At 47.8% G+C, this 24,316-nt stretch overlaps 1 protein-coding gene across 1 annotated transcript in view; it reads left to right on the forward strand.

The window, feature by feature from the left end:
• Window positions 1–1,044: 1,044 nt before the first annotated feature.
• MCF2L2 (MCF.2 cell line derived transforming sequence-like 2) overlaps window positions 1,045–24,316 on the forward strand; it is a 774,003-nt gene continuing 750,731 nt past the window's right edge. Inside the window, 1 exon segment of the mRNA XM_029615373.1 lies at window positions 1,045–1,490. Within this exon segment, the coding sequence (XP_029471233.1) occupies window positions 1,412–1,490 (79 nt within the window). The 5' untranslated portion in view covers window positions 1,045–1,411.

The raw sequence follows: 24,316 nt of genomic DNA on the forward strand, positions 1-24,316 counted from the left end.
ACCCTTGCTTCTCCTTGCCAATTCCTCGCCACCTCCTTACCACTTCCCCGCTAGTCCTTCCTTGCATCTTTCCAGATTCTAACCTGCTCCCAAGTAAATCCCTGCTATCTTATAAACTGTTGATACCTTTCCCCTCTACCCTCTTCTCTCCCACCTTTGTTCTCTGTTGATTATTCCCTTGACCTCACCACCTAAGAATATAATCATGTTTTCCCATTGCATTGTTTTGAGCCTCCCATGTTACGATTTAATTGTTAATTTTAAATTAACTCTTCTTTCTGCCTATCCTTTCATCCAGTTATTGTGTCCCTCCCCGTCCCTGTTCTCCCCACCCTGTTCCATGTATTTTCCAATCTCAGTTTTGATGTAAACCGATATGATGTACACACGAATACCGGTATAAAAAAAAAAAGCTGTAAAATAAATAAATAAACAAAGAAAGAAATAAATAAATAACCCCTTTGAACCTGGGCTTGAGTGGTATAGAATGTTTTTAAATAAATAAAGAGATACTAATAACATTTAAATACTTCCACCATATCAAAGTACAGGAGGCAGGCATCGTTCAATGGAATGAAGTGTCATGGGATGAGGGTGAAAGGAGGTAGACTCAGGAGTAATTTTAGAAATATTTCTTTACAGAGAGGATAGTGGATGACAAGGACAGAGAGACAAGGCCAGGATCTGAATTCAGGAAAGCATGGGACAAGCACAGGGGATCTCTGAGGGAGCGGTAGGGATTGCAGAGCTGAGCAGTTCATAGCATTTAATAGCATGCCACTATTCATAAGATCATCATAGCTGGTGTGGATGCCCAGACTAAATGAGCTGTATGGGTTCTTTTCTGCTGTCACATTTCTATAAATTAGCAAATAAAGAAGGAGCTGCATCTTAACATTCACCTAAATATTATCTTTGTCATAAGGACCTGGGCACCCCGTTTGTAAGAGGATGGGTTCCGGGTTTTAATCTCTCTCCACATGCCTTTCATTTGGCTTTTTGTTGTAGGCTGTGCTGTCCAGGGCCCCCGAAGCAGAGCCCGATTCTCACGCAGCACACCTGGGCCTATGGATCAGGGCGTTTCTCCACCTCTTTGCCTATGGAAAACCCTCCTAGCCTCTCTGTTCGAGGGGGACCTCGTCCCTAAGCAAACCCTTCTTGGATTGCACGGTGCATCTGCAGAGGTGACTCAGCGCCCCGGCCCTGGAAGGGGGAGAGCCAGCTCCTGCCCACCGGCGTCTCAGCTCCGGGCTTTGCCTGCTCTCCTCCGCCTCGGCTCCGCCCCCTCCCCGGAGCCAGGTGCCCGCTCTCCTCCTCCTCCTCCTCGTCGCACGCCAGGCACCGGGCGGGGATCGCGGCCGGCCGACGGGGGCTTGAATCGGGAGCCATCGGGTGCAGGGGAGGGCGGGCGATGCCGCTGTGGCTGCGGGAAGAGGAGATGTGGCATCAGGAGCTCAGCCAGCGCCTGGCCTCGGTCATCACCCATGTCGGTAAGAAGCGCCCCGGTGCTTTGCGCGCCCATCTTGGGGGGGGGATAGTCGGGGAATAGCGAAGGGGAGCCGGGGGCAGGGGGGTGCGGCGGGCAGAAATTGCATTGGAGGCTTTCGGGAGGCTTCCCGCGGGTTGGGCTTTGTAAGATGCAGGTAAAAAAAAAAATGCATTGTCTCATATTGTTTTATAATCTCGACCCTTGGACAATAAATGTACAGGTGATGCCTGTGTTTATTCTGAAGTCTCTATGGTTCTGATTACTAAAGGGTTCTCCCATTTTGAGTCCCTGCGCAAAATGTTCGGTGTATCCGGCTCTTAGTCTCCGTTCAAATCCACAGTCAGTAGCAAAGAAAGTGAGGGGAAGGGTCCAGCCCTTATAGCTTCTCAAATGTATAACTGCATCTTCTGCTTCCCTACTTGTGCTTCTCAAAGGCAGAGAAGATATTATCTAATAAAGGAGGGTGGATGTCAGAGGTATTGCTAGCTACTTGACAGATTTGGGGCTGAGGCCCGTAGGCAAGGCTGGCCTTTTGCCAAGTGGCGTCCTGCGTGGTGAGGAACCCCCCAAAGATATGAGCTGTCTTTGTGTTATCACTCTCTCTCTGTGCTATGACTAAAGGGTGCATTGCATCCTCTCCCATACAACACTTAATGACCAGCTGAGCGGCAGCAACCTGTCCTCCAGACAGAGCAGACAATCAGGGCACTTACCCTCAGGGCTGGTCCTGCCCATAGCCCCCCCCCCTCCCCTCCAAGATAATTAAGCTTACCAATCATGTTTCCTCAGCCAGCCAGACTCGTTGCTCCCCGATCTCCCCAGTTGGCCAATTAGCTAGTCTCCAGCCACCTGCTCTGGCCAGCCAGTCAGTCACCTTACCGTCACCTTACAGTCTGTCACCCCTCCCCCACTGTGCTCTCTTACCTCATTTCAACCCGTGCTCCCTGAGAGTACTGTAGCTCCCCTGGAACACTGTGTGGCTTTCAGCGAGTTGGAGCTGCATGGGGGTCCAAACTCACAAGTATTTTCCTGTCTTACATAAGCAGCGTAACAGTTTGGGCACCGCCATGGCTCAAGACTGGCTGAGAATGACACAGTACTGGAAGGGAACAGACAGGGGGTGAGCCGTCAGATATGGGTCACTGACAAACAAAATCAGGGCAAGGGTCCTGTTTGCCAGCTCCTAGTGATGCCTCAATTGTCTTACTACAAGGAGACTCCAGCGGCAACATCCACTGAGAGGGATGCTCACCTGGTGGAGGTGAGAGATACAAAAATGGAAATGTAATTCAAAAAAGTGTGGGCTAAGCACAGGGGATCACTAGTGCAAGAGGATGGTAGTGAATCACCGCATAGACCAGTGGTATGACTACATTGGGCTTCCAAGAAGGTTTTGGGGTAACCTGTATGGGGCAACTTGAGTGGAGCAGCGGTTACAACAGCATTGGGCATCAAAGAAAGTACTGGGGTAACCTGTACAGAGAGACCTTGGTTAAAACCCAAACTTCAATGAGCATGGGGAGGCTGGAAATATATCATTATTATTATATATTTTTTTTACTTAATTTATTTTATAACAGCCTTACTAACCTTGGTGGCTGTGGGAGTCCGTTTCTTAGCTTGGTGGTGGGACGTGTGTTGACGTGGCTGTTGGTCTTGTAGGAACTGAGCTTGAGGATGGTAGGTCCAGAGGTGGTCTACTAGCCGAGGTGGCATGGACCATTGTTGTAGCAGATTTGGGGTATGCTTGGGATGGATTGGGAAGGGGTTGAGAGGTGAAGGACATGGGGGAGGACGATGCTGATGTTGGGTTGCATATGGGAATTATATAGCAAATGTTGCTTACCTGTAACAGGTGTTCTCACAGGACAGCAGGATGTTAGTTCTCACATATGGGTGACATCACAGGATGGAGCCCAATCACGGAACACTTCTGTCAAAGTTTCCAGAACTTTGACTGGCCCCTACTGGGCATGCCCAGCATGGCACTAACCCTGCAGCCAGTCTTGTTAAAAAGCTACAGGTAGTGCCGAAAATAAAATAAGAAAACATTACGAACCCAACACTGCGGCACTGCGGGTGGGTTTCATGAGGACTAACATCCTGCTGTCCTGTGAGAACACCTGTTACAGATAAGCAACATTTGCTTTCTCACAGGACAAGCAGGATGGTAGTCCTCACATATGGGTGATTACCGAGCTGAGGATGTCCGAGTATGCACCAAATGTACTCAGGCGTGCAAGGCACTAGGCCTGGGATGAAATTTGGCTGAGGGCATCCTGAACCCCACCGGGCAGGCAGAAGGGTGTTGGTACATCACATTGTAAATAGGTTGTGCAAGACAGACTGGCCGAAGATGGAATCTTGTCTTCTGGCTTTGTCCAAGCAATAATGGGCTGTAAAGGTATGAAGAGAACTCCAGGTTGCAGCCCTGCAAATGTCAGGAAGCGGCACCTAATGTAGGTGTGCTACTGAAGTCGCCATGGCCCTCACAGAGTGTGCTTTAACATGGTCTTGAAGTGGAATGCCCGCTTGTTGATAGCAAAAAGATATGCAGTCTGCCAACCAGAAGGAGACAGTCTGTTTACCCACAGGCTGCCCCAATTTGATAGGATGGAAAGAGACAAACAATTGAGTACTTTTCCTGTGGGCAGCTGTACGGTCTAGGTAGAACGCTAGAGCCCGTTTGCAGTCAAGTGTATGCAGAGCCTGCTCTCCTGGATTGGAATGGGGCCAGGGAAAAAAGGTAGGTAGTATGATGGATTGATTGAGATGAAACTCCAAAACTACCTTAGGTAAGAATTTAGGGTGAGTGAGGAGTACTACCCAGTCCTGCAGAAGTTTAGTGTAAGGCGGGTAGGTAACTAGAAGCTGTAATTCACTAACTCTGCAAGCGGAAGTGATTGCCAAAAGGAAAATCACTTTCCAAGTGAGATTGAAGTTCACAGGATTGCTCGAATGGTGGTTTCATGAGCAGATCCAAAACTAGGTTGAGGTCCCAAGAAGGGGCCGGAGGACACAGAGGAGGCTTGAGGTGAAGCAAGCCCTTCAAAAAACGTGTAACAAGGGGTTGTACTGATATGGGAACATCCCCGACACCTTTAAGGAAGGTGGCTACCGCACTGACATGCATCCTGATGGAGGAAGTTTTTAGACCTGACTCTGACAAGTGCCAGAGATAATCCAGAAACTTCATGATTGGACAGGTAAAGGGGTCAAGGGACTGAGAAGAGCAACATGACGTAAACCTGGTCCATTTGTAAGAATACGATTTTCTCGTGGAAGGCTTCTGTGAAGCAATCAGGACACGGGAAACTGGTTCAGAAAGGTTAAGTGGCTGAAGGATTAACCTATCAACATCCATGCCGTCAGGAACAAGGCTTGAAGATTGGGGTGGCAGAGGCACCCGTCGTTTTGAGTGATTAGAAGTGGGTCCTTTCCCAAGGGAATGTGCCTGCGAATGGAGAGATCCTGAAGTATTGGAAACCACACTTAGCATGGCCAGTGGGGTGCTATCAGGATCATGGTTCCCTTGTCCTGATGTAACTTCATGAGAGTCTTCGAGAGAAGTGGAAGTGGAGGGAATGCATATAGGAGACCGGTTGCCCATGATAGGGAGAACGTGTCTCTTGGCTAATAGTGTTGGCTGCGAGTGAGAGAGTAGAAGTTGTCTACTTTGCGATTTTGAGGTGACGCAGAGGTCTATTTGAGGATAACCCCATTGGTGGAAGATCGAGTTCGCTACTGAGGGGTTGAGACTGAGCTTGTCTGCCAACACATTGTCCACTCCCGGCAAGTAGGTGGCCTCCGCCCATATCTGTGCAGTAGGTGGCCTCCACCCATATCTGTGCAGCTTCCTGACACAGAAGGTAGGAGCCCATCCCTCTCTGTTTGTTGATGTACCACATGGCCACCTGGCTATCCGTCTGGATCAGGATGACTGAATTGGAGAGGCGATCCTGAAATACCCTGAGAGCAAATCTGATTGCTCGCAGCTCAGGAAATTTATTTGGTGTTTGGCTTCCTCTGGAGACCAAGATCCTTGTGTCTGCAGATCGGCCACGTGGGCTCCCCATCTGAGGTTGGAAGCATCGGTGGTGAGAGTTATTTGAGGGTTTGGAGCCTGGAAGGGCAAGCCTTGGAGGAAATTGACCTGATTTCTCCACCAGGCGAGAGACTGTCGGATTGAGTCGGTTACGTGGACAATGGTCGACAGGGGCTGAATGGATTGAGTCCATTGTGACCTTAGAGTCCACTGCATGACTCTCATGGCCAAGCGAGCTATTGGGGTGACCTGAACTGAGGACGCCATGTGTCCTAGGAGGATGAGAAAGCGGTGTACAGTCGTGGAGTGCTGAGACTGCAGCTGGTGTGCAAGAGAAACGAGAGTGAGAGCTCGCTGTCGAGGCAGAAAAGCCTTTGCCTGCAAGATGTCCAAGTCTGCCCCAATGAACGATAAGGTTTGAGATGGGACTAAGTAGGATTTGTCGTAGTTGATGAGAAATCCGAGTGAAATTAGAGTGTGTAAAGTAAGATGCAGGGACGACAGAGCAGCTTGCTGAGTGGGAGCCCTGACTAACCAATCATCTAGATAGGGGTAGACATGAACACCTTGAGTCCTGAGGAAGGCTGCAACTACGACGAGTCATTTTGTGAAGACTCATGGTGCAGACGCAAGGCCGAATGGAAGCACTCGGTACTGATAGTGCTTGGGGCCTACTAAAAACCTCAGGTATTTGCGATGAGATGGAATTATTGCGATATGAGTGTATGCGTCCTGGAAGTCTAGAGAGCAGAGCCAGTTTCCTCTTTGTAGAAGAGGAAGAAGAGAGCCCAAGTTTACCATTTTGAACTTCTCTCGCTGGAGGTACTTGTTGAGGGCATGTAGATCCAGAATTGGACGAATGCCTCCCGATTTTTTGGGGATTAGAAAGTACCGGGAATAGAACCCTAGGCCGTGCTGAGAGTAGGGCACTGGTTCTATTGCCTTCGACTGGAGGAGGAGGGAGACCTCCTGTTCCAGAAGGATGGAGTGATCGGATGTTCTCCACGTCGGTAGAGGTGGGGAGTCCATGGAATGGAGAGAAAGTTCAGATGATAGCCTTGAGCAATTATTGCTAGGACCTATTGGTCTGAGGTGATTGAGTGCCACTTATTGAAATGGCACAATCGACCTCCCACTGGTATGTGGGGCAATGGAAGCTGCCTGCTGCTTTCTATGCAGGAGTCAAAAACCGGAAGCAGGGCCCGGCTGAGGAGTGCTTGTGGTTTTTGTTTTCGTGTCTGACGAGACTGGGCTATTTGAAACGGTCTCTTAGAATGGGTTCTAGTTGGTGGCGGATAGGACTTCGGGCGGAAGAATGACTTATTAGAGTCCTTCTGGAAGGACTATTTTGCAGCGTACTCAGAAGTCATCAGAGAGAGCTGTCTTAGGGTTGTTATGCTCAGGCTTGCACCGACGGGAGGATGGTATACCTTAGGAAGTGGATCCGTAGGTTCTCCCGTCAGGTGGCGAGGCAAACAAAAGAAGTGACCAGCTGACCCTCGGCACCAGAGACTGAGGTGACTGTGGAGGCAGACGAAGAGTCGAGACGTCAAGGAGAGGAACTGTGTCTTCACCACTGGAAGCCTGCGGTCCCCCCAGGAGGAGCCCGTAGGGACCCGGGCCGCTGGGACTTAGATGGACCTTTGAGAGGTCAAGGAGTCATGAGGTCGGTGCAAGGGCTAACTGGAGCTTTACCCCTGGAAGCCCGTGGTCTCCCGGGGGGAGCCCGTAGGGACCCGGGCTGCTGGGACTTAGGTGGGCCCTTGGAGACGATAGTCCAGAAGAAGTCCAAGGTCAAGTGCCAGAGGGTCGCCGCTTACCAGTCCAAGGTCACACACCAAGGGATCGCCGCTTGCCAGTTCAAGGTCACACACCAAGGGATCGCCGCTTGCCAGTCCGAAGTCACACACCAGGAATCACCACTAGCCAATCCGAAGTCAGGAACCAGGAGCAAGGATCCAAAGCACTAGAAGACTCACCGAAGCAAGCAGACTTAAACAGCGCTACAAGAGACGTTGCCAAGTCAAGGAATGAGCAGAGGAAGCTTCCCTTTATACTTCCTCTACTTTGGCTCATTGAAGACAGCTGTAAGTAGTTAAAGGGGCCTGGCCCCTTTAAATCTAGAAAGGAGGCGTGGCCTCACGCCTAAAGATGGGGGCGGCCATCTTGGATTTCCTCCGTGGAGGAAAGACTGCAGGACGCTGCGAGGGAGTAGCAGGGACGGCTCCCCACCCGGCGGCCATTCCGGGGACCCGCGCCGGAGCAATGGGCACAGGCTCAGGGGTTTCTTAGAAGCTGCCACAGCGGGTTGCCACTGTGGGCAAGGTAGGGGACCGCATTCGTGGCCATCCACGGCCTCGGAACACAACAAGGGTCTCATGATGGTCCTTGAGTTCCGCCACTGTTCGTTGAATCTGCTCGCCAAACAGATTATCTTCTACACAAGGCAGGTCGGATAATCTGTCTTGTACTTCAGGGCGAAGGTCGGAAGACTTGAGCCAAGCCCATCATCTTGCCGAGATAGCAGCTACAGATACCCTGGTAGCAGTGTCAAAGATATCGTAAGATGATCTGATCTCACGTTTCCCTGCCTCAAAACCCTTATTTACTAGGGTTTGGAGTTGATCCTGAAATTGCTGAGGCAGGGAGTCTGTCAAGCCTTGTATCTGCTTAAATAATACCCTATTATATTGGGTCATATAGAGCTGATAAGAGGCAATTCTGGAGATGAGCATTGATCCCTGGAAGACACGGTGACCAATGGCATCTAGACATTTCTGTTCCTTGCCTGGGGGAAAGGAAGTGTGAGGTTTTGATCTCCTTGCTCTTTTCTGGGCAGATTCGACAACCACAGATTGGTGATTCAATTGAGGTTTGCGAAAGCCGGGAGCTGACTGAACGAGATAAGTTGTGTCAGCTTTCTTGTGGACTGGAGCAACAGAGCCATGATGTTCCCAGTTCTTTTTGAGGAGATCCAGCAGAACTTGGTGGGTAGGGATGGAGGTTATTTCCTTGGGAGCATCCAGGAATTGTAACAGCTCCATCATTTGATGCCTGCCATCTTGTTCAGTCTGCAATTGGAAGGGAACCAATTCAGACATCTCCTTCACAAAATTTATAAAGGAAAGGTTCTCTGGAGGAGAATGCTTTCTACTTTCAGTAGGTGAAGGTGGTGAAGGCAAATCATCGGTGTCTGGTGAAGAATCATCAGTCCAGGTGTCATAGGGATCAGCACCTGCTCCTCTAGGGACTAGAGGAGGACGGGGCGGTGGGATCCCTGAAGGTCCTGGTCGAGGCTCCAAAGGACTCGAAGGAATAACTGGAGGCACCAATGAGGGCATCAATGGATGACTCGGTGGTGCCGATGCACAAAATCACAGGGCACCCAAACCACACTTCTTAACGTGGCAAGCGGGCGGGCGTTACATCAATCTGTGAGTCAAGATGGCAACAGCTGATTTACAAGAAGATATCAAATCAAAAAAATGGGTTCCTCACCAGGTACAGTGGAGGCTGACAGAAGCTTTTCTTGTGGGATCTGAAACAATTTGGTCCTTTTCATCCTACGTAGTTCTGATTTTGGTATAACAGCCTGCAGTAGGGCTAAGGTGGTGGGGAGAGCTGAGCCGAATGATTTACCAATTTATTTATGCATTTACCTACTTTGATATTTTACCCATTCCATCAAAAACATCCAGAATGGGTTAGTTCATAACATTCATAATAAAACACATATTAAAATAAAAACCAGTCAGCTACAGAGGGCAGACAGTCCACACATTGCACTCATAAAATCTCAGGGGCCGATGCAATTGTGGGTGCAAAGCCACGTTTCCTGGGCACCCAATGTACTGGAATGCCAGGGATGCACAATTTTTCATTTTTAATGCAGCAACTCATTTTAATATTGCATCAGGCGTCCGGGAGAGGTGGCTGTGCATGCGTTAGAAAAATGGGCGCTTGCTCAATACGAGCACCTGTTTTAACGTGCATCTTATTGCATCAGCCTGTATGTTGGGGAACTTCCTGATTCCTCACACACATGGCTGAGGTGTGTTTGGAAAGAATAAAAAACATAAGGGGCGGAGTCGGCCCCGGAAGAGGAGGAGTCGGGTAGTGTCTGGTGTAGTTATTTGATGCGACGCCGGCAGCGATCGCACCGCCGCGGTGTGATTACTGCCGGCTAGCGCAGGACCTGCCCCCCCCCCCCCGTTTCACCCCCCGCCCTTGTTACCGCGGGATTCACTATACCTTGCAGCATTAGTGAATCTAGTCCATAGTTTGGTCAAAAATAATGCTTTTAAGAAAAAAGTGACACCTGCTCAAAATGAGAAGAGAAAACTAAAATCTGCTAGAATGGCTGCTGTAAAATGGCCGGCATGAGGCCTGCCGGTTCCTGTCTGTCACGTGGTCAGCACGGAACCTGGGAACTTCTCCTGGGTGTTAGACGCGGAGAAGGATTGCGTGCAGAGCCAGATACCTCCCACCCCAGGCTGCAGGAGGAGTGAGAAGGCTGGGGAATTCTCCAGATTGAAGAGGAGAAAGACAGTATGGGGCCCTGGAAACACAGAGAGATTGAATGTAGGGTCCAGTCCTCAGGCTGCAGGAGAGTAGAGTGCCAGTGAACATAGGGTTGGGGACTCCCTCTCCTAGAGTGAAAAAAGGAGAGGCCACAGGCACCTCATGGGTTTCCACATGTCTGTCTACTAAGGATGAACTTGCCCTGTTTGTTTGGACACGATACTTCCTCTTACTCTACACATGACTGCGATATCTTTGGAAAGAGTATTATTTATTTTATGTTTTAACAATTTTTATATACCGCATGATCCAAATACATTGTCCTGTGCGATTTACACAAGCACATTATCATTAGATTACAAACAACATCAAAATAGCAATAAAACAAAGCATATCACAGTAGATGTAAAACTAAAATAAATAAAATGCATTTCAAATATTTCTCATCAACTCAACAAACTTCAGCTCACACATCATACGTTACCAAAGGCCTCGACAAATAAAAAAGCGTTAAGCTGCTTACACAAAGTAATGATATCAGTTGACTGCAAATTTTTAGGCAGGCTTGGGCCGATAATAGAGAAGGCTTGCGAGCGTGTTCTTACTAATTTATAATTTTTATGGCTGGAATATTTAATAAAGAATCATTTGGAGATCTTAAACTTCTAATTCGGGTATACCATGAAAGTAGCTCAGATGAGATGGACCTCAACTTGAAATAGCCTTAAATACCAATAGTAACGCTTTAATTTTAATTCTGTAATGAACTGGTAACTAATTTAGTTTTATTAAAGATAGTGTAATATGCTCGCCATGCCACACAGCTAAAATTAAACGAGCGCCAGCATTTTGAAGTAGTTGAATTGCTTTTAAATGGGATTTTAGTCAACCGATTAGCAAAGAATGACTGTAATCTATCATTGTCAAAAAAGCAAACAGAATGTTGGGAATTATTAGAAAGGGAATGGTGAATAAAACGGAAAATGTCATAATGCCTCTGTATCACTCCATGATGAGACTGCACCTTGAATACTGTGAACAATTCTGGTCGCCACATCTCAAAAAAGATATAGTTGCGATGGAGAAGGTACAGAGAAGGGCGACCAAAATGATAAGGGGAATGGAACAGCTCCCCTATGAGGAAAGACTAAAGAGGTTAGGACTTTTCAGCTTGGAGAAGAGACGGCTGAGGGGGGATATGATAGTGGTCTTTAAAATCATGAGAGGTCTAGAACAGGTAGATGTGAATCGGTTATTTACTCTTTCAGATAATAGAAAGACTAGGGGGTACTCCATGAAGTTAGCATGTGGCACATTTAAAACTATTCAGAGAAAGTTCTTTTTCACTCAACGCACAATTAAACTCTGGAATTTGTTGCCAGAGGATGTGGTTAGTGCAGTTAGTGTAGCTGTGTTTTAAAAAGGATTGGATAAATTCTTGGAGGAGAAGTCCATTACCTGCTATTAATTACTGGTAAGTTGACTTAGAAAATAGCCACTGCTATTACTAGCAACAATAACATGGAATAGACTTAGTTTTTGGGTAATTGCCAGGTTCTTATGGCCTGGATTGGCCACTGTTGGAAACAGGATGCTGGGCTTGATGGACCCTTGGTCTGACCCAGTATGGCATGTTCTTATTGTCGACAAAAATGCTTGAATAACATTCCTGAACTCAGTTATTGGAAATAAATATGTAACATAAATGGCATAATCACAATTTGAAAAAACCTGCACGGGTTAATTTGTGAGTATGAGATAAACCAGAGTGATTCGGTTCAAAATGAAAACCTAAATTCCAGACAGAATTCGCAAATGGAAGATCAATGCCATCAATTGCTAAAGTAAAAACCATTGCTTTGTTTTTAAGAAAAAACTGACCCAAGATCTAAAAAGGAACAAAATTCCAGCCTGTCCAGTGTCTGTTACAGTGAGTGCTATAAAATGGCCTGGAAGTGTCTTCCCCCAGATCCCAGGAGGAAAAAGACAGTGAGCGCCAGCCAGGGATGCACTTCCTGGGCCCCCGGAGGAGAGAGGCAGTGAGCGTGGCCCTGGAGATCCCTTCCATAGGCCCTAGGAGGAGCCAGAATTTGGCACAGACCCAGGGATCCTACCCCCAGATCGGGGAAGAAGGAGAAGTTGGCTGCTTTAACGAAACAGCTATGTACTGTATAAGGACGCTGTATATTTAAATAAGAAATTCTACACAGAAACAGAGAATATGAAATCAGATGTTATAAACCACAGACCCAGCAAGTTCTGACTTTAATCTTTTCCTGTTGCAATTCTATCTTGCCTATTTGACATCCGGCTTGGCCTTTGCTTCTCAACTAAGGATCACTCTTGCTTACTCCAGGTCTCCATGAATTCTGTTACTGTTTGTTTTGGCCTACACTGGGAGATTGGTCCATGCAGCCTCCAATGGAAGACATAATGTTACTCCAGAGACTAATCATGAGCTCTTGTAAAGTTTCACTTTCTTTTGCATTATTGATAACTTTGAGATATTTCAATGTCTCTAGCATATCCCCCTACTCTCAGCTAGGCCATTCTAGGGTATACATATTTACATCTCTCATTTTGAAGGAGTTATGGGAGACTATGATTTTTATAGCCACTTTGTGGACTGCATCTAGTCTATCTGTATATAAAGAATACAGCTTCTGAAGGATAAGAGCACAGCAGAAACAGATAGATGCTTAATTGTAAAGTTCCAGATGGCTTTCTCACTTTGGATATTAAGTGATTAATGTACATAGCCAGTACTGTTAATGCGTTCAAAGAAGATAGTCTGAAAGGTTTACATTTTTATTCCAGAGAGATTACTGAAATAAGAGATTAAAAAAAAACTTTTTTTGCTCCCTTTCTAAACTTGCAAGCAAGCATTGCATTCAATAATAAAGTGCTCTCTCTCTTGTGGTAGGGCAATAAGGAGAGATCTCTTGCCCTAGTTTAACGAAGATGTACTACGCGCAGTCATTCATGTGACGCATCCCATGTGCTGAGTCAGCTCAGCTCCCCTCAGAAGGGCTCTTTCAAATGTGTGAAAACGCAGCCAGTGGAACGGCAAAGTCAGAATAAGGATGAGAACAGCACGCAAAAGCTCTGAAAGATGAAGGCGATAACTGGGAGCCTTCTTCTCTTCTGACCTCTTACAAGGGGGTGGGGATCAGAGGGGATGCAGCTCCTTCACCCACCCTAAACTAGTTCTTCTGTGGACTCAATCCCCAGGCTTCCAGAGGGCAGCTGTTGCAATCGTTGGGACAAGTCCTGGTCTGCTTTCACCAAACAATCTTTCTTTGGAAAAAAAAACACCTGCAGCCTCTGCAGACAAGAAAAGTCTCATTTCCTATTTACTTGAATTCCCCCTGTGTTTTGCACAGGACAAGCCAGATCTTCATCTTAATCATTTAATCTGTTTTCCATTCACCCCAGTGCCATGAAACAGCTGGTAATAGTTAATGGCCTTCTGCACCAACAAGTCTGTATTCCGCATGTTGAATATAAAATGTGGCTCATAATTAGGGCTGTAGCTTTCTCATGGTAAACGTGAATCGGTAAAAGTCAATCTAGAGAATTTCGTGGCAAATTCAACATCACTCTGGAATCTTTTGATGTAGAGAGGTAATTTAAAAAGCACTATACAGAGGCACTGGAAATAGCGGAAGGCAATTTTCAAAGCCACTTCCATGCATAAAAGCAGTCCTGTACATGTGGAAATGGGGTCTTTGAACACTGCCTACTCTCTCTACATATAGTTATTTATGTATTTATTTAAAAAATGTATAACCCGCTCTATCAACATTACAAGCAGTTCACAGTAAGCCATTCGTAATAAAATCATTGTAAAAACATAAACAATACAGCATACGTACTAAAAACATACAGCAATACCTCAGAAAAATAAACTTCTCGACAAAGACTGCCCTAGCTGCATCTAGCTTCCCCAAGATTTCAAACCCCCAAATAACCTCAGAAGGCCTGCTTAAAAAGGGGTGCATTTTCAAAGTTTCATAAATCACAGCAGGGACATTTCTAATCTTAAATCTTTTGGTGAAGCATTCCACGCACAAAATAAAAGGTTTGTAGGAAGGGCCAGCCAGCACATTCTGGGAGGTGGCTCTCAAGGGACGTGCTGGCTGATACATTCTGAGCACCGAACTGAACCACTCTGGGACAAGATCACGAACAGCCTTAAACACCAAAAGTAGCACCTTAAAAAATGACTCTCCTACCAGCATGAAGCCTGCCAAGGGGGAGCTATGGGAGTCCAGCTGGGTACCCCTGTAATTCAGTGCATGTGTGTGCCCATGTAGGAGAGGCATTCCTGCGGACTGGGGCAGGGGAGGAGTTAGCATTTACGCAGATTCTTTGGAAAGTTTCAGTACAATGCACTGGTGGGCACAGGTCTGTGCACATATTGTCAATTTTCCAAGGAAACATTTTCCTTGGAAAACTGACGAAAAGTCCGTGGGGATGAAAAATGCCCGCAGGCTTTACCATTCTGCACACAGATGGAAAGCTGCCCTCCCCCCCTTAAAAACTCTGCTTTTGCACCATACGGGAGTCATAGGAGCAGTGAAAAACTGGGATCCTCCTAGGACTCTGGACTGGTGAGTCAGCTCTAAGCCATTCTCATATTCAAGAACCGGTATGCATTTTCAATCACATCGTCGAAAAGGTCACAGCATATACACCTTTGCCTTCTGAGCAGGGCAAATTCACGTGTTTGAACTGAATAACCAAATTAAATATTGCAGTAATTCATTATGGCTTCAGTTTGGTAAAGTTTCTGGACCACCTTTCTGCTGAGATTTCGGCCTTTGCATTTTTCTCTCATGCCGCAGGAAGAATAGTGAGGATAGCTCAGAGGGGTATCCGGCGCTACCCTACAGAGATTTACTCTTGTGCATAAGATTTTCCAAGTCTGAATTCGTTTGTGGACAGTCACTCATATCTGTTAAATTCAGGCCGGGTGAGAGTGGGTGTATAGTTGTACCGGCACCGGAAACCCAGTGGGGAAAGGGGTGGCAGGCATCCAGGATTGCAAGAACAGATTTACAAATGCAGATCTGACGGTGGTGAAATAATAATTGCAAAGGGCATCTGCGTAGATCAAATAAGAAAGAGGTGCTACCTAGAATGGATGCTTGCAGGGGTTAACCTCTTCCACCCACCCTGAAGGATTACAGTCACAACTGTGACTGTGCTCCGGCCTTCAGCAGGAGTAAATACATTTAGGTCTGAGAGCAGAGCCATAAACTGAGCCAGAGGACGTTCCAGGACATGGGAATAATGCACACAGCATACTGAGGGCCTCACTTCGTTCGTACTTGGTTGACAGAATTGTGATTCAGAGCTCCCTGCTGAAGCTTTAGCACGACAAGGGTTCTCTCCTATCAAGTTTCAAAATGATTGCTCAATATGTGTCCAGTTTTGTATTTTCACCTGTTAAAGCATAAAATCAGTAGGGGAAGGCTAAATGTTCTCTTCAGAGATCAAATCAGATACTCCCCAAACCAAAGCTCTTCAAAGAATTAATGATATACAAAAACAAATTAGACTCTTCCACAAAAGAGGTCTACAGTATAATTATCTTGATCATAGCTTGGAAGGCTGAAAATTAAATAATAAGATCAAAGAAAAGAGGCAAAACAGTACCACAGGCCCAGACAATAGATTACAAAATGGTACACAAAACTGTGTGTAGAGAGATAGGAGGAAACAGAGGGGATTCTCCTAGAAGGATGTAACTTCATTCCTGTCTCCTGAATTTGTAAAATCACAGATCCCTCCCAAACAAATGCATCATTAAGCAAAAGCTCTTTTGCCATGTAAAATTGCAAACAGTAGAGCTATAGCCTTCTCAATCTGGGAAAAAAATTAAGACCTCTAAAAAGTTGAGAGAGGAAATACTTCCCAAAGGAACTGAGGCCTGTGGACCTCCTGGTGTTCTCACCATCCACGTCCCCGGTGTGGGTGTATGTGTCAGTCTCCTCTCATCTCCTTTCTCCCTCTGAGAAAAGACTTTTCCCCCCTCCTCGGGAAGTAATGCGATTCCTGACCCTTGCCATCTCTGCGCTATGAGTGCAGCTTCTCCTCTAGCATCTGAGGCCTTTCCCCAGGATGGTCTCCATGGCTGTGTGCTCTCGCCCCTTTGTATCCAGCGATGCGGAGCAGGACCACAGAGCCCTGGCCCCCGCCGTCCTTCTTAGAGCTCTGCCCCCAGGACCCTGAGAGCCTCACTAGTGAGGTTTATGTGCTCCTGCTCCTTTCCCGTCTTCTCCCCCCCCAGGCTGTGTTTCCGTATCCCCTCTGATTCGGGGAGCCTGTCTCTTGGCCGCTCATCTCCCCCTGGCTCCTGTGTGGGAGACAGATCCTGTCACAAGCAGATTTTGTCCGCTTTCAGGACTTTCACAACCTTGAAACTTGTTCGTTGAACATTTTTGCCAGTCCCTGTGCCTTCTGAGCATTCAGTGCCAGTTTTCCCAGTATGGCAACTGGCACCAGGTAGCCACCACTCTCTTTTCTTTTTTCATTATTATTATTTTTGGCTTGGCACGTTCCTCCTGCATCGGGCCAGGGAGCAGGAGCTGTCTCTGGATTCAGACCCAGGACCTTAGCATAGCCAGTGAGCTGCGCCAGGGGAGAGGGTTCATGGCGGCCATAAACGGGGATTCTAAAATTCCTCCAGGGGGCAAAATACACTAATCATATACCTCCCCCCTCCATTCATTTGTGGGCTTTCTTTTTTTTGAGGGGGGGGGGATACATGGTGAGTGCATTTCTCCCCTGAAGAGTGAATACCCCTCACCCTACCCTGGTGCCCCCCTCTCACTTTACTCTTCCACTCCACATCACCTCCTTTCCTCCACTTCACACATTATCAGTCCCCTCTCTTCTCCTCCAGTTCCCCTTCCTTCTCACTTTCCTTTTTATTTTTCCCCCTCCCGCATTCTCTATCCCCTTTTCCTTCCCCTCTTCGCCTTCCCTCTGCAGCCCTCCTTTTCTCTCCTCTCTTCCCCACTCACTGTCTCTCTCCTCCTTGCAGCCCTCTCCCTCTGCCTCCACCTCCTCTTCTCCCTCCTCCTTCCTGTCTCTCTTTTTTTCTCTCCCCCTTCCCTGGGGGGCTGAGGGAGCCTCCTCTCCGCCCCAGGGCTTTAATCAGCACTGAAAATGCTTTTGTCACCTCCCTCCAGCCAGGGCCTCAGTCTGGACCAAAGATGATTCTGCCGTGTCCTCCCGCTCCCAGCTGCGGCCCCCAGGCCCCCAAGGCTAGTGTCATCTCCTGCACCCAGGCCCTGACTGTGGCCAAATATGCCCCTGCTCCAAGGACTGATCGAGTACGTTTTCAAAATCCTGGCTAGGAAGCACAGACAATGCACTTATTATCAGTATGCGTTTCGATGTAAGGTTTTGTGGTTGAAGAGCCATGAATTGACAGTAGTCACCGATACGAAAAAAATCATTCTCCAGGAGCTCTCCCATGATTTTGCAATCTGAGTAAACTTATTTTTTTGTTGCCTTTTTCCAGTTTTATAATATGCATGACGTGTATTTCAGAATATTTATAGATTTGGTCTCCAGAGATTTCCTTTTGCAGAGGAAGATGAAGGGACCTTATGTTTCATATTTTTGAAGACAAAGGTCTTTCAGCGGGTACCTAGAAGTGAAAGGTGAGAGACTGTCTCAAAGCAGGGAAACCGATGATTGTCAGTGGCTTTCGTTATAACGGCAGCTGCTTGCCAGTCCTCCTACATAAATAGCAGAGAGGTGTCTGTGACATTGCACAATATCTAAAGAGAATATATGGAGATTCCTGGAGGGACCAGGCTTCTAGTTCTAATAAGTGGTCCCAAATTAAGGCCAAGGAAGATATGAATGTAGTATCCTCATTGTTTGATTTACTGAGAAGGTCATCATCTGACAACAGAGTGAGAGTGGGAAAGAGAGAGAAAGAGGGAGAAAATGTCTTGATCTCCTTGATAGATGTTGTTTTCTGTCATTTGGATAGAGGAGAACTCTCTCTTTTGGTGCTTCTTGACCCCTTGTCTGCCTTGAGCATGGTGGATCATTCCATCTTGACTGAGAGGTCAAGAGCCCTTGGATTTCAAAGTAATGCAATTACCTGTATTATTTCTTTCTTATCAGTTGGGAATAGGATTTTCCAGTCCACGACATTTTGATTAGGGGGTTCCTAAGGGCTCCCCAATGACACTACTTTTATTTCAAATTATGCAGTTCTATTATGTCACATTATTAAGAAATTTATCATTATATTTTAGATTTATGTGGATGACATACATTTTCCTTTTTACACTAAAGACAGATGAGGCAACACAGTGAGTTTACTGAATCCCTCTCTATGTGAGATCTCTCAATGGCTTTTAGCCAGCAAACAATGAGAAAATGGAGATTTTTGAGAAGTTTACCTTCTCCCTCTTCCTCTGTTGGATGACATTGTCTGTTCCTTGACAGCCAAAATCAGGAATTTGGATGTCTTTATGGATTCCACTTTTGATTAGAATCACAGGTTATAGTGTTCACTAGAAAGGCTTTTATTAAACTTAGAACAGATAAGTTAGATAGATAAAACCATATAGATAAGTTCTTCGAGCCTCGGGCATTGTGGACAGTTGGTCTCTTCTTCACTTAGATTACTGTAACTCTTGTACATGGGGCTCCAGGAAAAGGATCTTGGAATCATTGTAGACAATTTGTTGAAATTCTCAGCTCAGTTTGTGGCAGCAGTCAAAAAAGCAATTAGAATGTTAAGAATTATTTGAAAAGGAATGGAGATTAAAACTGAGAATATCATAGTGCTTCTATATCGACCACACCTTGAGTACTGTGCAGTTCTGCTCTCCTCATCCCAAGAAAGATGTAGTGTTTGGCCGGTGGTGGGACAGTCCTGCGACTGGCCACTAGGGATGTGCAGAGCAAAATTTTATGTTCATATTTTTTATGTCCGAAAGGGGGTCCCACTTGCGGCCAATATGGACATAAAAAAAATCCAATGAGTTGGGTATATGTACATATGTGCAAAAAAAAAAATTAAACCCCCTCACCCTCCTTAATCCCCCCCCCCAGACTTACCACAACTCCCTGGTGATCGAGCGAGGAGTGAGGACGTCATTTCTGCAATCCTTGGCGAGAAGCATGTGACGTCGGTGGCACGTCGAGTGACGCGGCGTCACGTGATTCCCGGCTCGTTCGCGCCGGACGGCTCGTTCGGCCCAAAAAGAACTTTTGGCCAGCTTGGGGGGGTCAGGAGGCCCCCCCAAGCTGGCCAAAAGTTCTTTTTGGGCCGAACGAGCCGTCCGGCGCGAACTTGCCGGGAATCACGTGACGTCGCGTCTGAGTGAAGCGGCGCCACGTGATTCCCGGCTCGTTCGCGCCGGACGGCTCGTTCGGCCCAAAAAGAACTTTTGGCCAGCTTGGGGGGGTCAGGAGGCCCCCCCAAGCTGGCCAAAAGTTCTTTTTGGGCCGAACGAGCCGTCCGGCGCGAACGAGCCGGGAATCACGTGACGCCGCGTCACTCGACGTGCCACCGACGTCACATGCTTCTCGCCAAGGATTGCAGAAATGACGTCCTCCCCCCCAAGCTGGCCAAAAGTTCTTTTTGGGCCGAACGAGCCGTCCGGCGCGAACGAGCCGGGAATCACGTGGCGCCGCGTCACTCAGACGCGACGTCACGTGATTCCCCCCCCAAGCTGGCCAAAAAGAACTTTTGGCCAGCTTGGGGGGGCCTCCTGACCCCCCCAAGCTGGCCAAAAGTTCTTTTTGGGCCGAACGAGCCGTCCGGCGCGAACGAGCCGGGAATCACGTGACGCCGCGTCACTCGACGTGCCGCCGACGTGCCGCCGACGTCACATGCTTCTCGCCAAGGATTGCAGAAATGGCGTCCTCACTCCTCGCTCCATCACCAGGGAGTTGTGGTAAGTCGGGGGGGGGGGGATTAAGGAGGGTGAGGGGGTTTATATTTTTATTTTGGCTCAACAATCGCGATTTCCCACATATCGAACATATCTATGTTCGATATGTGGGAAATCCGATCGTTTATGTCGAATCAATTTTTTAAGTAAAAAAAAAATATGAGTTGCGTTTTACTAATGCGGTCAATCCGAATGCACACCCCTACTGGCCACCCTTACCACTACATCTCTGAGACATCCACCCCCTCTCCTGAATGCCTCCTGCCTGCCCCGCATGCCACGAGATGCTCCAGCCGCAAGGCTGCTGCTCTGGGTCTTCCCCAATGCCATCAACCCTGCACTGGGAGACACCCCCTTAGGCGTGTGCATGCACCAGTGCATCACAGATAAATGCCCTGTTGCGGGAAAGCCAAGAAAGGGTCGGGTGATAATGTAAGCACAGCAAATGCCTCAGCAACAGATCCTCCTGCCTTGCGGGTGGTGTGTTTTGCTCCTAGTTTCCTGCCCTTGCCTTTTGGTCCTTGTCTCCTGAGTTTTCAGTCCAGCTCTTTGTTTCCTGCCTTGTTTGCCATCCAGTTTTTTGTCTCCCTGCCCTGTCCAGCTCTCGTCCTCTGGTCTCTCTCTTGTCCAGCTCCTAGTCCTTCCTGGTCCTGTCTGGCTGTCCATGTCTTGCCTGCCCTTGTCTCCTTGTCTTGTCCTGTCTGACTGACTCTTGGTTCTGACCTTGGCCTGGACCACAATGCTGCCTGGTCTCCGCCTATCCCAACCTCAGCCTGGATCTCAATGCTGCCAGATCTCTGCCTGCCCTGACATCAGCCTGGGCCAAAACGCTGCCTGATCTCCGCCTGCCCTGACCTCAGCCTGGACCTCGATGCTGCCTGATCTCCGCCTGCCCTGACTTCAGCCTGGACCTCGATGCTGCCTGATCTCCGCCTGCCCTGACCTCAGCCTAGATCTCAATGCTGCCAGATCTCCGCCTGCCCTGACTTCAGCCTGGACCTCGATGCTGCCTGATCTCCGCCTGCCCTGACTTCAGCCTGGACCTCGATGCTGCCTGATCTCCGCCTGCCCCAACCTCAGCCTGGACCTCGATGCTGCCTGATCTCCGCCTGCCCCAACCTCAGTCTAGACCTCGAAGCTACCTGATCTCCACCTGCCCTGACCTTGGTCTGCCTCCAGACTCTGGCTGACTGTTCTCTACTGAACTCTCGCCTAAGTTTTGTTGGCCCCCAGAATCCAAGGGCTCAACCTGAAAAGAACAGAGCTGGTACAGGTGAAGCCCAGGCCTCGTCCACCTGCTGTTGGTGTAGGCCTAGTGGGTTTGCCTGCTAGGCTGCGTCAACCACACCACAGCCAAAGGCTCACACTCTGTGACAGACAGGCGAGAACTAGAAAAGATGCAGAGGAGGGCAACAAAAAAGATAACAGGGATGGAATGGCTCCCTTATGAAGGTAATTTAAACAATGTTCAAGGCAAAGTGGGGGTGAGGGGATAGATCCCCCTTAGAGTTTAGTCCTTTTGGTGATCTGAAATGTTGGGCAAGAGGGGAGGCAGGGGTCAGGGGTCCCAGAGGAGTGACAGATAGAGAGATATTGGTATTTCTAGGAAGTTGGTAACCTTGTCACACTCCCAGCAACTCTATCACCTGCTTCCCACCCTTCCCCAACATTTGACCCTTGAGGAACTGGGAGAGTGAATGGTTTGTGTGTGTGTGTGAAGCACTCTCTCCAGGCCGGTGCAAGGGTATTGGCCACCTAGGTGAATTTTACAGCCTTGCGCCCACCCCTGTTCAAACCATGGCTTTCCCACACATAATTACAAAGTACTCATTTATAATTACAGATTTTACATCAGGTATATTATATTTACATGCACTATTGTGGTGTCAATCATAAAATACTGCAAAAAAGCATGACACTTGCACCACATATGATATTAGGCCTTTAATAAAGTGTGTTAGATATGAGCTTGGCCCTCAGAAAGCCATAAGTAAACTGAATTACAAATTATAATACAGTAAACCTTCCATACCAAAACAGCACTAACTGTTAACACTCAAAAAGTATCAACCCTACCTATGAAAAGCAACATTGCAAATATTACACTAGGTCCTAAAACACTAATACATCTCCTGTTAGGAAACAGAACAAGCCAGGTTGCTATACATCCCTACACAGAAACTACACATTGCAGAATACCTCACCTTGGTTGCAAATGCAGAACATAGCCAGAACACAGCCTCACGAAATAGAGAATATAGAGATCATAAATGTTGTGGTTACGTGTGTTTTGGTGGATCCTTGGGTGCTGTGGAGATGACCACGCCCACGGGGAGGAGCCCCGGGAGGAGCCACAGCACTGGGCTAGACTCGTATTACACAAAATACATGATAGTTCTTTATTAGAAAGCATTGTGGGGGATATGAATGAGAGAGAGTGTAGGGCCAGCAGAAGTAGATGACTGCCTAGAGTGCCACTATTTTGGTTTTAGTACAGTGCGGTCAGGACTGCGACGATTGCATCTCCTTGTTCTTCCCACCCATGTGGGCCCAGCATAGGAAGTTGTCGCATGGGCACACATGGGTGAGAAGAAGGAGGCACAATAACTGCATCCAGAAGGAGCAGGAGTAGCATTGGCTCATGTGGCCAGAAGAAAGCAGGAGAGCCTCTGTCCAAGTCCCAAGGGGAAAAAGTAGTTCTATCAACTATATGGGCTATAGGTGGAGATTGCTACAGCTTGTTCATTCCAGAGGGGGAGAGAATGTGTGTGTGTGTGGGGGGGGGGGGGGGGTGGTGAGCATGTGAGAGAGTGTGAGCAAGCATGTGTGTTAATGAAAGAGGACAAAGTTTGTGTGCAGCTCCCCTCCTCCTACTCTTCCATGACAATCTCAAAGTGACTGGAAATAAAAAAGTTCACATGTAGAATTGGGTGTTTGATGTGCCTGCTCTTTTTAATCATATAATTGATTTTTTGGGCATATTTTAATAATTCTTATATGACTTTATTTAATGTTCTATTTGTCAGCTATTTTGAAATATTCATTTTCTTATGTTTTTAATATAATTATGTTTTATATTTCTTGATGTAGTTGTTTTATGAGGAATGGGGATGATTCTGTTTTTCCATTGTTGCATTACAAATGGAGTGTGGCTTGTTGCAGTTTCCAATTCAATTTTTGTCTGGACATTTCTATTTATTGTTGCGTCCGTCGGCCCTAGAAGGCTTCGCCTCGTTTGCCTCACCTTATTCATGGATCCTCCCGCTTACCTGGGAAAGATGGCTACCGCTGCGTCTACAAGCCGACCTCTCTGGCGTCTCCGGAACGGCTATGGTACAGCCTCCTGCCATTGCTCCTCCCAGGTACATACTAGGGTGCGCGAGCATGCGCAACCCACGTCTTTGTATCACCCTTGGCGCGAACCTCGAGGATGTTCCCTCATGCTGACGTCACGCCATCCGGGTATATTACCTTCACTAGTTTGCTAGCTCATTGAGTTAGCAAGGACTTGAATCCGTTCATGCCTAAGCTCGTCTGCTGCTTCCGTGCTGCTGCAGGAAGTTCTTTCTCTGCCCTTCGGGGTAACTGCTAACCTGGGTACTGTTGTAAACTGTGAGGTTTGGGTGGACCCTTGGACACTGTGGCAGCTGACCACACCCACGGGGGGAAGTCCTGTGAGGGGCCACAGGTCAGGCTTAGCTCAGGACACACAAACACAGAGTTTGATCTTTTATTAGACTGTGTAAGGAAGCCACCAGAGGTGGCAGTAGTGAGCAGCTGGAATAGCCCGGCAGGGCTGGTATCCCTCAGGTGCTGGAACAGCGACTCCTCCGGTAGCAGTGCTGTAGTGGAAAGAACTGAGAGAATGAGTACAGTGGAGAATATACAAGACCCCAATATGGAGGTCCCCAGGGTAGGGAGAGCAGACCCTCGAGGAGCGAATATCTGAACCCTGAGAGCTGGGAGGCTTGCAGATGATATACTCATGCAGCGGTTCCATGGAGATGGCACTGGGGCTGGAACGGAGGCAGGCCCTCGAGGAGCGAGTACCTGATCCCTGAGAGCTGAGAGGCTTGAAGGTAATGTACTCACACAGCGGTTCCACGTAGGAGATGGCACCAGGGCTGGAACGGAGGCAGGCCGTCGAGGAGCGAGTGCCTGGTTCCAGGGAACAGCTCTGAGGTGAAGATGGTAGTACTCACTGATGTTGAAGATTAGCGAATCCTTCCAGGCAGAAGAGAAGATAGCAGTAGGCAGCAAGTCAGGGAACATGGGCCCTCGAGGAGCAAGTACCGGTTTCCTGATAGCGACCTGGAAAGCAAGTGA

The sequence above is a fragment of the Rhinatrema bivittatum genome, chromosome 9, assembly GCF_901001135.1.
Source record: "Rhinatrema bivittatum chromosome 9, aRhiBiv1.1, whole genome shotgun sequence".
NCBI lineage: Eukaryota > Metazoa > Chordata > Amphibia > Gymnophiona > Rhinatrematidae > Rhinatrema > Rhinatrema bivittatum.